The sequence below is a fragment of the Cydia strobilella genome, chromosome 7 (genome assembly GCF_947568885.1).
Source record: "Cydia strobilella chromosome 7, ilCydStro3.1, whole genome shotgun sequence".
NCBI lineage: Eukaryota > Metazoa > Arthropoda > Insecta > Lepidoptera > Tortricidae > Cydia > Cydia strobilella.
This window is the reverse complement of record NC_086047.1, coordinates 2,409,440-2,424,136: the sequence shown is the minus strand read 5'-3', so window position 1 is coordinate 2,424,136 and position 14,697 is coordinate 2,409,440. Positions and strand designations below refer to the sequence as shown.

At 37.9% G+C, this 14,697-nt stretch overlaps 1 protein-coding gene across 1 annotated transcript in view; it reads right to left on the bottom strand.

The window, feature by feature from the left end:
* The window catches only part of LOC134742771 (zonadhesin-like), a 65,838-nt gene that overhangs the window by 13,637 nt on the left and 37,504 nt on the right, over window positions 1–14,697 (bottom strand). Inside the window, exons 27-33 of the mRNA XM_063675957.1 lie at window positions 11,994–12,182; window positions 10,281–10,481; window positions 9,466–9,654; window positions 7,217–7,417; window positions 5,746–5,934; window positions 5,129–5,329; window positions 1,453–1,596 (exon numbers count right to left, since the gene is read on the bottom strand). Coding sequence (XP_063532027.1) covers window positions 1,453–1,596; window positions 5,129–5,329; window positions 5,746–5,934; window positions 7,217–7,417; window positions 9,466–9,654; window positions 10,281–10,481; window positions 11,994–12,182 — 1,314 coding nt within the window. The remainder of the gene's footprint in view (window positions 1–1,452; window positions 1,597–5,128; window positions 5,330–5,745; window positions 5,935–7,216; window positions 7,418–9,465; window positions 9,655–10,280; window positions 10,482–11,993; window positions 12,183–14,697) is intronic.

Below are 14,697 nucleotides of genomic sequence, written 5' to 3'. Positions count from 1 at the left end.
GGATAAAACTGCCTGCACTTGTACTCGACTAGAATCCGTAAATGAGTATAAATATCTTGGGCTAACGGTGGATATCAAGTTTAGCTGAAAAAATCATATTAACTATCTATGTAATAAAACTAATAAACTTAGAATACTATAGGGAAATTTTACCACCTTCAAAATGTAGTCAGCAAAAAACCACTTTTGTTTACCATGCGCTAGTAGAATCATTAATAACCTACGGTCTAAGTGTATGGGAGGACTTTTCCTACCTATAGCAATTAAATTAGATTAAATCGTAACAAATAAGGTTTTTAAAAATGCTTGTATGTCAGAAATAAAAGAACAAGCGTTAGTTGCACCAAACCGTCTGTCACCGTTTTACCGTTCGCCAATTTTTTTTTGTATTTCATAGTTTCTCTGCTGCTTGACGTCTGCTGACAGTCCGTTAATTGTGGTTGGTGCAACTGGCCCTAACTGTAAAGGCGACTATGATCAGCTATATGGGAAGTGTGGGGTCCTCCCTGTTCAAGTAAAGTTTAGGTATCTTATGGCCGTGGACCAATATGGGTGCAACGACCATAAAACAATAGGTCATTAAGAGCGGACAGGAGACCACAATATCTCGAATCACAAAGTTGTAATTACTACGGGGAAAGAACACTACACTATGTAACTCCTCGAATTTATAACAGCATACGATTTCTGTCTGTAAATGAAAATATTAGCAAAGCATTGTTTAAAAGAAAATTAAAAATCTAGATGCTGGAAACATATACTTCAATAAAAAGTGATAAGTTCAGTTGTGGTTCAGTGTTCAAACCAAACATGTACGTATTAAAATATCAATAACAATATAAATAATAGCTATACTTACATAAAATTATTCTAACATAAATAAATACATGTCTTCTTTTTTTCTTTTCTACTAACAATAGTTGTACTGAAATTAAAACATGGCTAATTTATAAAAAAAATGAACAATAGAATATAAAAGTCACAAATACATTTACCTTGAGCGCGGCGCGCCAACAAACTGCGTGGTTGCTCCAGTTTGGCGCATTTATTGTACATTATGTAACTGTGTAATTGTTTTAAATGAATAAATTAACTAATAATAATGGAGGATTATCTCTTTTACGTTAAGGGCGCGTATCCAGTCACGGCCGAACAGAGGCCGCTTGCCTTGCTTCATCACATACAATTGTAAGGCTTTTTGTTGAACATCATTTAACTTTACATCCACCTCAATGTAACCAAGTGAGTTCAAAGATAAACCCGAATAAGTGCGAAACTTTACATTATCAGTAATTATTTTTTTATCGCTAAACAACTGCCGGTACATAGTTTCATTTATGACTGAGATCGGACTACCGGTGTCTAACGAATAAACAATCTTATGCCCATCAACTGTCAACGTAACAAAATACGGTTTACTGTCTTTAACTGACACATCAATATTAAATATACCGTCGTCGTCCGAATCATCACCGACGAAATCGTGCCGACCGCTACCTCCGCGCGCGGTGTGCGCCCTGCTGCTGCTGGGCTCGGCCGCGGCCGCGGCTGTAGGCGCGCCGTCCGCGCACAGTGGCATCGTAGTAGGCCATAAGTCTAGGAAATCCATTGTGACTTTGGTAAAGATTATCTATGACAAACTATCAACTAATAGCTATGTTTCAGGCATTTTGTAAGAATTCGCCGTTCACAAACGGCACCGTCATTGTACAATAGCGGAGCGGTTTGCAAATTGCCAAAGGCAATTTGTAAAAAGTCGGCATTATATTAAATATCTTATGTCATTAACGGCGCCGTTTTCATTTTGCAGCGGCATTTTGGGTCGAATTAGTTCTTTAATATACCACGCGTGGCGCTGCATATCAAAACTATGAAAAAGGGGTGTCCATCAAATCTGGAGTTCGTCGGTTTCTTTTCAAAAAACATTTCCTTCACAACTCAACTAGAGGGAGCCCCGCGAAGCACAATTTGAAGCTACCTAACGAACCTAACCTAACATCTAACTTACTTACCTACCTACGCGTTTTCCCCAGTGTATTGTTTCACGGACGTCACACAAAATTAATAGGTTAGGTTTGTTAGGCAACTTCAGATGCCCGAAGGGCAAACCGCCCCGAAATAGGAGCCCCGCTTCGCGGGGCTCCGTCTAGTTAACATGTAAAGTTTATCTTTTTTTTAAGCCATGTTCACCCATGATAAGCACTAACATTGCCTTCGGCAATTTGCAAACCATTTCGCGTTTATAAAATGACGGCGCCGTTTTTAAACGGCGGATTCTTACAAAATGCCTGCGACCTCTATACCACCTAGGACTATATATAGGTTCTAAATTATTTAAGTAGATCATTCATTTTCGGACCCTCGACCACGCCTAATGGGGTAGTTGACGTTTTTATGGCTCCGTACCCAAAGGGTAAAAACGGGACCCTATTAGTAAGACTCCGCTGTCCGTCTGTCCGTCTGTCTGTCTGTCACCAGGCTGTATCTCATGAACCGTGATAGCTAGACAGTTGAAATTTTCACAGATGATGTATTTCTGTTGCCGCTATAACAACAAATACTAAAAAGTACGGAACCCTCGGTGGGCGAGTCCGACTCGCACTTGGCCGGTTTTTTTAAATACTAGGTTTGTTTTGAGTATCAAATGTCTGTATGGGACCCATTGTCTTAAAGACATACAAAACTCACAAATGATGGTCAAAGTCTGGCAACCGCAATGACGAAACGCTGTAACAAAATGGCAACACATAGTGACGTCACTGTGTCACTGCTTAGAAGCCGTTTCGATGTATGGAAAACAAGGAAATTGCGATTTTGTCGGTGAAATGTTGCGTTTATGTATATTGTTGCTATACAAATAAAATGTAAGGAATCAAATGGTACTTTCTGCCGTAAACTCTTTATTTGGTATTTCAACCGACAGTAGTCATAAAACAGGCAGGTACCACACGTCTAGGTAGACATATGGTAACAAATAAATTTTATGGATAAAATGACGCGCAAACTTTTGCCGTTGAATTAAAACATCTGGATAAATATTTAATCAAAGTAATATTTTACAATATAATTATCAATACAGTATAATTACGGTCACTTGTACAGCTACCACTAGTTTGGCACTGGCATAAACGCTAGCGTGATAAACTTACTTTCTATGCATCTCGCTCGTACTGGCATTAGTGCGAGCGAGATATATAAATATAAAGTAAATTACGTAAACGTTAGCGTATATGTCAGTGTTTACACTGTCAGTGGCTCGTGGTGTACAGGTATTGGCCTAAAATTAAAGATTTCATTATATTATATTTGTTTGAGGAATACTTACTTATTTACTTACTGCTGTGGCGCGACGACCCGAAGTGGATCTTGGCCTCCGACACCAAAGACCGCCATAATGCTACTCTGTCCAAAGCCGTTTCTGTCCAGTTGACGGCGCCGAGTTCGCGTTTTAGAGGAATACAGGAATAAATTCGGCCTCGCTTTTTGACATATGTACTTGATCATAGATTCGTGATCAAGCTCAGTTCTTAATAATACGTGAGTGACCCGTTTTAAAATAATCTAATAAGCTCAGTTCTCTTGAAATTTAGCCACGATACTATGGATGGTTTAGAAAGGATGCCAATCTCTTATGGCAGAATTGTTGCAAAAGTGACCGCTTTCAGCTTTAAATAATAGTTCCTAATCTCTCCGGTGGCGCTAGTTAGGCTCTGGGACGTGAGTATAACATGTAAGGCAACAAATAACCCGACCAAATTACGTAGGTTGTTTTTGGTAGTATTTCGGTGTATGGTGGCGCCGCCTAATTACTGTTTTTTGATGGACACTTTTCATACATAGAGATTTGGCTCCTTTATATAGTCTCCATGCACGATACGTTTCACGTAAACTATTACCAACGGTCTAACCCTGATACAGCCTACCTGCATTTTTTACGATTAGTGGTTTGGTGTGGTGGTAGTGGTGGTGGTGGTTTTAATACCGTTCCTTTTTATACCCCATTCAGTAAGATTTGTTTAGTATGGGATTTATTTTTCTAAACATATTAAAACGAGTCATTCACACATTCCACTCGAAGATATATTATCACGACAAGCTCGCTCCATAACCGATCGGTCGCGTTCAGCAGCTCGAAATCTGCTTTGGTCTACCAACGCATGTAGCTCAAGTTAAAGCTACTCGTATTGGGCGAAACATGTCGAACACCTTCGACTTAAAACACTTGAGTGACCCGTTTTAATACCTATGTCTGCGTCTCCCACACACATACAAACATGAACAATGAAAACAATAAAAAAATAACAAACAAACAAAAACAAGACAATCCTCGAAAATTGGATAGAAATAACTTGAGCTATTCGACTTAACAATACGTGAGTGACCCGTTTTATAATAATTTTAATATTTATGTTTGAGTCTCAAGGGAGTTTTATACTTATTAAGTCTTTTATATTTAAGGTTTAGTATTAGGTTTTGTCTTAAGCATAAGTTTAAATTGTACTTTTAGTTTATTGTTGATGCGACTCATTTAATTAATCAAAATATAATATAACCTGTACGTAAAAACTAGCCAAGTCAAATACTGAACTTTAATTTTCATCCCAAGTGAAATAGAAATTGGCAAACATATAGATCTCAATTATTTTGCCGGCGAAGTCAACAACTGCGCATATTCTGAATATTGAACCTGGCTCTCATTTCACATTTATGTTTTTGATGAGATATCCAAACCGACCGACCTCCAAAGGACCAGGTTATAAAAAGACCTGGTAGTCACGTAGTCAGGGTATAGTGTTCAAAATTATATGAGGTACTTACGACACTCGCTTTCAGCTACACACACATTGTCAGCATTCCTGTAAAAGCCTGGTTTGCACCGGCAGCCAGTTCTGCATACAGCTGGTTGAATTGTGTTTTTTGTTCGACTACTTCAAGTTCAAAAGTAACGGTTATGATTTTATTAGTCTATGTACCCATAATGTAATATGGTTGATACATACTTATAACCTACTTCAAACATGATGAGGTTGTAACATAATCAATAGATTATCTATGGGCCTTGCTTGCTTCATAATGATAATATTTCATTTCATTTACTTGTTAAATCAAAAAAAAATACTGTACTTACGACACTCGCTTTCCGTCACACAGACATCGTCAGCATTCCTCCAATAGCCTGCTTTACACCGGCAGCCTTCTCTACATACAGCCGGTTGGATCGGGCAGTGGAAGACCTTGCCGATGTCGTTACAGCTCTGGTTGGAGCAGCCACTGATGCAGGTGTCGTAATACTCGTTTTGTCCGGGGCACCGATCATCGGTTTCTGGTGCTAAAAATATTTTAAGTTTTCAAAAACCTGCATTTGGCAGTTTTAAAAGATATCAAATCTTCTTCTTCTTCTTTGTCCGTCCCTGCTCCCGTTATCTGGGGTCGGGTCTCCTCACATTTCTAAGATATCAAATAAGCCAATAGAATCGACGCTAAAAATGATAGTGTAGGTAATAACATCATTGAGTTTAAGCCTTTTCACTTTTGCACATATTGCTGAATCCCCTGATTAATACCTATATACCTATGTTTGTATTCATGTTTTTATTTGAATATATCTTATGTTTTGTTATTTGTCTTCTATCTGAATAAACTGTTGTCTTCATCTTCTACATACTTACGAACTAACGACGGATAAATAAAATAACAAAAAATAAGGTTTCCGTTGTTGTTGAATTTAAAATGATGTACACTTACTGCATTGCTCTGGCACGACGCATTTCTTAAGATTGTCGTCAAATACAAAACCGTCCTTGCAGTCGCATTTGTCAGGTTTGCATGCGTAGCGCGGGCAGTGAAGTTGTTTATTCTTGACCTTGTAGTCAGAGCACCTCCGTCCGCAGTTTATACCACAACCGGGCTTTGCGTTTGGATCACCGCCGCATCCTGCATTCAAAATAACACTATTCTTATCCATAGTTAAATTATCTTACTTTTAAGTTAAATGAAGTCTGTCAAGCCATTTCCGTCAGTAGAAAAAAAATGGCAAGTAAAAAATGTAGGCGCCAAGGGTTATCGTCCCATATAAAATTTGAATTTCGCGCTTATTTCTACTGACAAAGTTGGTTGACAGACTATCATCATCTTATGCCTTTCAGTCTATTACAGACTATACAAACAATGTCAGGTAGGGTGACAATGTTTTTCATGGCTGTATAAGCCAATACAGGTGCGGGAAGACCACCACGACCACGACCGCAAGACAGGCAGGTGTAGTATGCCCGCGTGGCGTGGCGAACAGATGTCGCGCTGATGACGCTTGGCTCGCTTACTTGAGTGTCTTAAACCAAGCGTCATCGTGGATTTTACGGCCGTCGAACACCAGTGTGCGCCACATCTCTATCCTCGGCAAGCTCCTCCCATTTATGAACCTGGATGATGAAGGAGTGCATGTCTCGCTTGGCACAGTCAGCAGGCATCAGCTATGGCGCCAAGCAACACTCGCCGGGGCAAACGAGAAGGTTGCATTCGATGCACATGCCCCAGCCAGCGTAAGCGTCTCTGCTTTAGCAGCGCAAAGAGACTGGGCAGCTAAGCAATCTCAAGAACCCTCTCGTTCGTGACCCTGTTCTTCCAAGATATGCCCAATATGTTCCGGATGCAGCGCATGTGGAAAGCGTTGAGACGACCCCGACCGTACAACGACTCAGCCCCGTACAAGAGTATGCTCAGGATACACGTTTGATAGACAACCATCTTGGTTTTCCTGGTTAGATTATATTTTGCCATAATAAACTATACATATACTATATAGTAAACTATATATATATTTTTTAGGTTGCCATACGGAATAAATCGGACTTTTTGCCAATTGCCAAACTGAAATGGGATTAAAGTAAAATCAATGGTCTCTAGAAGCATAGAAGACATCCTTCAGTGTCGCTTACGAACGGTCATGCTAAGATCAAAGTAAAGCGATAAAATTTTTGCTTGGGAAAAACGTTCTTCAATCAAACACCGCCAGAAAAGAAGAGCTGTGCTTCTTCTACTCTACCGATCTTCTGTAAGTGGAGTATCTATGTGTACAAGCGACGAAAGAGCTTGTAGATAGTCTTACCTGTTAGACGGTCTTCTCCATTTTGACCTTGCAGTCATGTCGTAGCCAATCGTGATTAAACAATAATTGTGTAAGATGAAGACCAGATAAATGTTTGATATGATCACTTACCGGTTTGAGGACACTGGTTTTCAAGAACACAAACACCATTTGTATTACGTAGGTAGCCATCGGCGCAAACGCATCCTTTGGTGCAGGACTCGGGAGTCCTGTCGATGCAGACTTGAGGCTTGCCCAGTTGGCTGCAGTTCCTACGAGAGCAGCCGCCGTTGGTGCATGTCGAATACACTTCGCTAAGTCCACATGTTGGCGCTAGCAGTGAAATATACATATTTTTAGTATATCTTTTAAAAGATTATTACAAAATATCACATGTCCAAAAATATAAAAAATAAATATGTCATAAAATCTAAAATCAGTGTACCTATCTAAAATGTCAAGGAAGTGAAAAACAGTCATGTTGGGCTTGTCATGTTTGGCTTGTCATGTTTTTAATTAATGTTATTAAAGGGTCTAACGCGATTAAATTTCATTAAGTATTTTACCTTTTGACGTTTCAACTAGGTTGCACTAGCTAATAACTAACTAGTTAATTAACTAGTTAATTATGTGTACAAAACGCAAGAGTTTAAAGTGTTATATTGTCATGTTTTCATTTATCAGTTGAGGATTGCAGACAGCCAGTTGTTCTACATAAGAACTACACTCTTTTGATTCGAGCAACTGCTGATACATTTGTCGAAGAATTCATTTTGCCATTTTGATGACGCTAATAAAAATAAACAGTTGTTTGTCATTCAGTTACATGTACGGAACTACAAAACTAAGTAACTGCTTACATAAACCACCCTTGTTCTCAATTTCTCTCAATTCATAAAAGCGCCGCAAAACCCAAAATTATTTGAAATTACTTTCTAAACGCGTTTAAGAGGCCGGTGTCGATGTTAGTCGCAAAAATGTAAAATTTATAGATGTAGTCCGTGAAATTTTACACCTTTTGTTACCTAATTGAAATAACGAGTACTGGTTTCTATTAGCACGTCTTCTTATCTTACCTTTTATCACATACATTTTTTGAAAACAGACTTACTAAATTAGTAATGTTTGCTTTTCTGATGGACGTTTAGGTAAACGCGCGTAAAGCACTGATTTTGTCGCTCTTATTTGTAAATTTCGTAATGTTTGGACTGCTAAACATGGTAATTTTGTATTACACATATCCTGTACTTGATGTTTATCAGATTACATTTTTATTATTATGACTTTGAAGTAGTGTAAATGAAAGTTAGACGAAATCAATTTTCTCCAGAAATTACTTCAAAACAAGTGACAATTTCTCTGAAAATCGACCTTATTTTAACGTAATTTTTATTTATTTATTTAAGAAACAAACAGTCTTCTATAGTTATACATAACACTGGAAATTTTCTTAAAGCTAGACTTACAGTTTCCTTAATGAAAATATTTTAACATCATGTTTAATAAAGTTTCTACAGAGTAAAACAGAGCTATTTGTGCAAACAAGAACAAAAACAATAACAACAATAATGAAAAAAAAAGATGCAAGAGTATCAGGGTGTTAACAATTAAATTGTATATAAACTGAATACTAAAAAGGTTTTATTATTCCTATTACTTATTAAAGTTCAATACTGAGATTTTTTTCCAATAGCGCCAAACCAATGATCTGGGTTATTACACTGCATGGATAGTGTTTTAAATCTATTAAGTTTCTCGCAGAAAATATCGAGATTCAGAAATTTTTCGTATTTTGATACTTAAATAATCTACAGCATTTGCTGAAACTATTCTTATACATCAATTTGTATAATTTACCACCATGATTTTTTTAAGAATTTTTAAAAACTGCCCCTTCTCTTCATGCATTACCGGTGACGCACGCTCGCGACCTCATTATTAAAAAGCAAGATGAGAAGACGTGCTAATAGAAATCAATACTTGTTATTTAGATATTACGTAACAAAACGTGTATAATTTCAACGACTAAATCTATCAATTTTACATTTTTGCTCCAAAATCGACTACGGCCTCTTAAGTTGCCTATTCCAAGGGGTAAATTTAACCACTGCTTTTGGGTGACGATTTGGTAACGTCCTTAACTCTACGATCCTCAATACGGCCGTAGAGTTCCAGAGCGAATTAATAGGTACCAATTTCAATTTCAATTTTCAATTTTAATTTTAATATATTGTTTCTGTGTTCTTTTTGTGCAATAAAATAATTTTTATATTTTGTCTTTTCTCCTTCCACATACGGACGGACTAACAACGGATAGGCAGAAATAAGAATTAAATACTAAGGTTTCCGTTATTATTGAATTTTAAATGATGTCTACTCACTGCATTGCTCTGGCACGACGCATTTCTTAAGATTTTCGTCAAATACAAAACCGTCCTTGCAGTCGCATTTGTCAGGTTTACACTCTATGCGCGGGCAGAGAAGTTGTTTATCCTGGATTTTGTAGTCAGAGCACTTCTGTCCGCAGTTTATACCACAACCGGGCTGTGCGTTTGGATCACCACCGCATCCTGCATTTAAAATAACACTTTTCTTATTCATAGTTAAATTCTAAAATCTTACTTTTAAGTTAAATAAAGTCTGTCAAGCCATTTCCGTCAGTAGAAAAAAGCGGCAAAATTATAAAATGTAGGCGCGAAGGGTTATCGTCGTATATAAAATTTGAATTTCGTGACTTTTTCTACTGACAAAGTTGGTTGACAGACTATACATCAATAATTTTAGGTTGCCAAAACTGAAAATAAAACAGCTTGAGAGTTGCCAAACTGAAATGGGATTCAAGTAGAATCAATGGTCTCTAGAAGACATATTGTATATCCTTCAGTGTCGCTTAGGAACGATCATGTTAAGATCAAAGTGAAGAAGACCAGCATATAAAATTATTATCTGGGAAAACCGTCATATGTTCTTCAACCAAACACCGCCAGAAAAGAAGAGCTGCGCCCCTTCTACTCTACCGACCTTCTGTACGTGTAGTACCAGACCTATGTGTACAAGCGACGAAAGAGCTTGTAAACGGTCTTACCTGTTAGACAGTCTTCACCACTTTGACCTTACAGGCATGTCGTAGCCAATCGTGATTAAACAATAATTGTGTAAGATGAAGACCAGTAAAATGTTTGATATGCTCGTTTACCGGGTTGAGGACACTGATTTTCAAGAACGCAAACACCATTTGCATTACGCAGGTAGCCATCCGCGCAAACGCATCCTTTGGTGCAGGACTCGGGAGTCCTCTCGATGCAGACTTGAGGCTTGCCCAGTTGGCTGCAGTTCCGACGAGAGCAGCCGCCGTTGGTACATGTCGAATACACTTCGCTTAGTCCACATGTTGGCGCTAGAAGTGAAATATATATATTTTTAGTGTATCTTTTATTCAAATTATTACCAAATATCATAAAAAATTTTTTTTTTGTTTTTGTATTTGTAAAATCAGTGTACCTATCTAAAATGTCAAGGAGGTGAAAAACAGTCATATTAGGGTTGTCATGTTTTTATTTATCAGTTGCGTGATTAAATGAGGATTGCATGGGCAGCCAGTTCTACATAAGAACTACATTTGATTCGAGCAACCGCTGATGCATTTGTCGAATAATTCATTTTGCCATTTTGATTACGCTAACATTTGCCTGTTCCGAGGGTAAACACTGATTTTGGGTGACGTTTTGGGTGGGGTGATATGTCAACGTCCTTAGCTCTACCATCTACAATACGGCCATAAAGTTCCAGAGCGAATTATTTGGTTGCACTGTGCATATGGCTAGGAGGTTACTTTTTAACTGGTGGTTGTTACTTGATTATAACGAGATGGAGACATTAAGGATGACGTTTTCTATGGAAAGCACCACGTGATCACCTGTCATGTCATAGAAAAGTAAGCGCCGGAAGCTCCGGCCCGGACACGGCCCGGTCTAACGTAAGTCATCCTTAACTCCTATTTTTGTTAAACATTAACATAAAACTAATACACAGAACTAACTAGACTAAAATTTTATTATATAACTAAAATTAAACTCATTATTATTTACAACGACGGGACTTAATCGCGTAAAATAGTTTTAAATTTACCTCCGACGTTAAAATTAAACTGGAAATAAAGTTATAGTAATAATGTAACAATAGATAGGAAAGGAGACCTAGGCTCTCCGAAACATGTCGCGCGAGTGACAACAAGTGAGTCTAAACCGTGAAATTATTTAATGTATGTCTCACAACAGTTTAAATTCGAACAATAGATAGATCGTTTTAATCCTGAAAATTGCATGTATCTCAACCCAGGTATAAACCTGATTTACACTGATTTAAACTTTCACGATTTTTACTCATTATTATTTATCTCCACGGGACTTCTATTTTACGCGATTAAGTCCCGTGGAGATAAATAATAATAAACCTGATTTTTTTCTTTATCTTTATCTATAAAAATATACTTTATTCTCTCGTTGACTTGCATAGCATTTAAATGTAGGTACATCGGCCGACGTATTAGATGGTTTTATCCACGTGATAAAATAACCGTCAATTTTTAACACCGCGGGATTGAAAGTGACGGACACCATTTCATCACGCTGTCACGTAGACAAAAACGACCATCATATCCGTAATGGTCTCCCGCGATACGGGCCTGGCCTAGTGCGGGGACTCCTGGAAACTCCGTAGTCAACCGTAATTATGCACCAACTCTTAGAAACAACTGCTGTATACTTTTTCTGTTCTTTTTGTGCACTAAAATATGTTTTTTATATTTTATCTTTCTTTCTTCTACATACGGACGGACTAACAACGGATAGGCGGAAATAAAAATATTAAGGTTTCCGTTTTTATTGAAATTAAAATTATGTCTACTTACTGCATTGCTCTGGCACGACGCATTTCTTAAGATTGTCGTCAAATACAAAACCGTCCTTGCAGTCGCATTTGTCAGGTTTACACTCTATGCGCGGGCAGAGAAGTTGTTTATCCTTGATTTTGTAGTCAGAGCACTTCTGTCCGCAGTTTATACCACAACCGGGCTTTGCGTTTGGATCACCACCGCACCCTGCATTCAAATCAAAATAACACTTTTCTTATTCATAGTAAAATTAAATTATTATTAGTTAAATTATCATACTTTTAAGTTAAATAAAGTCTGTCAAGCCATTTCCGTCAGTAGAAAAAAGCGGCAAAATTAAAAAATTTAGGCGCGAAGGGTTATCGTCGCATATAAAATTTGAATTTCGTGCCTTTTTCTACTGACAAAGTTGGTTGACAGACTATACATCAATCATTTTAGGTTGCCAAATAGAGTAAATCAGCTTTGAGAGTTGCCAAACTGAAATGAGATTCAAGTAGAATCAATGGTCTCTAGAATACATCCTTCAGTGTGCCTTACGAACGCTGCCGTGTCAGACGTATCTCTGCTATCTTTAGATAGCAGAGATACGCCTAACCAGTGCTTAATGAAACTAGACACTATGCTTTATATAATACTTAAACAAAATTTCAAAAAATGTCTTTAGTTACTGAGATATTTCATGTTTTAAGATAGACGTTTTCGAATTTTTGGACATTGAGTTATGCGTATCTCTTCTAACTCAAGTTAGAATAATTATGCGTAACTCTTCGCAGTTTTTTTACGGCAAACTGGATATCTACTATCTCGAGTTATCATAGTTTCGCGTAACCACACGCAGGTAGTACGACGATAGGCGGCTCGCGGTTAGGCGGGGGGCGGGCGCGGAGGGAGCGGCTCGTCGCTCCTTGCCACGTGTATTTGTTTATTTGTGTCGTTTTCAAGCAAAAGGTACCACATTGTCGCTTATCATAAGGACATTCTGACAGGTTTTTCGTATAAAGATACAAGCAATTTTCGTCCTTATGGTAAGCGACAATGTGGTACCTTTTGATTGAAAACGTCACATTTACATTTCATTACGTACGTAATATTGACCCGGTTAAGTTAGCGTTCCGGTGTTTTTTTATGTTGTTTGTTCAAAATATGATAAATTAGTCTTTGAAATGAGTTTTTTACGAAGTAAAGCCTTGTTACGAATGTGTAGTGATAGAAATGTGGTAGAAAACAAAGGTTGTGCGACTAATTATCTTAGCTAATCTCACTTTGTAATCATTGCTGAAAACCCTGTGAAAAACTAAACTATTTCGTTTTTTTTTTAAATCTTAAGATAACCTACATAGGTACTGAACTGTTTATCGTCGTCCGCTGTCTGTCATGAACTAGTCGTCAACTGGTCTTGTGATTATTGTCTAATTTTGAATTTAAATGTCGGTCGTTCCAAATGTTCCAATATTCCAAATATGTATGTCAGTCAGCCAGTCACCAAAAAAAGTCGTCAAAAATCTTAACGTAAATAAAAAATAAAAAATGACAAACACAAAATTAATTGAAATAACTGACAATATAATATAAGTAATGCACGAGTACTATCTTGTTACATACTTCTGTAGTAGTTTCTTTCTTCTGTAGAAGATAACTAATAAATGCATAAAAAGTAAGTAAAGTTATGAACATAATTTATAAAACATATTTTTTTACTCTTCTTTTCATTTTTATTACTAAAAGCAAGAAAAAGTTTCAAACAGTGTCAGTAGAGGCAAAATATTAGTTTAAACATATATTTGGATCGCTGGAGTGTCTTATTTTGAAATACATAGAAACGTATAGTTAATGATTCTGATTCTGAATAATTTTTTTGGAGTAACTGACCTTAATATTTTTACTATATATCTTCTAATACCCACAATAAATTTACACCAAACCTGAACCAAAACCTGAGTTCCACTAGGTACAGCCGGGGTTCATCATCAGCTCTATCTTGGGTACTGCTCTCCCAAGTGCTCATCAAGGCGTGTCGGATGACCAAAACAGCGTTTGCCTACGTTGCACCAAACCTGAGTTCCACTAGGTACTACCAGGGTTCAGCATCAGCTTTATCTTGGGTACTGCTCTCCCAAGTGCTCATTAAGACGTGTTGGATGACCAAAACAGCGTGTGCCTATGTTACACCAAACCTGAGTTCCACTAGGTACAGCCGGAGTTCAGCATCAGCTCTATCTTGGGTACTGCTCTCCCAAGTGCTCATCAAGGCGTGTCGGATGACCAAAACAGCGTTTGCCTACGTTGCACCCAACCTAAGTTCCACTATTAGGTACAGCTCTCCCAAGTGCTCATCAAGGCGTGTCGGATGACCAAAAACAGCGTTTGCCTATGTTACACCAAACCTGAGTTCCACTAGGTACAGCCGGGGTTCAGCATCAGCTCTATCTTGGGTACTGCTCTCCCAAGTGCTCATCAAGGCGTGTCGGATGACCAAAACAGCGTTTGTCTACGTTGCACCAAACCTGAGTTCCACTAGGTACAGCCAGGGTTCAGCATCAGCTTTGTCTTGGGTACTGCTCCCCCAACTACTCATTAAGACGTGTTGGATGACCAAAACAGCGTGTGCCTATGTTGCACCAAACCTGAGTTCCACTAGGTACAGCCAGGGTTCAGCATCAGCTCAGATCTATGTATACTAAAACCTTCTCCAAAATGTAACAAACATTTTTCTGAATAC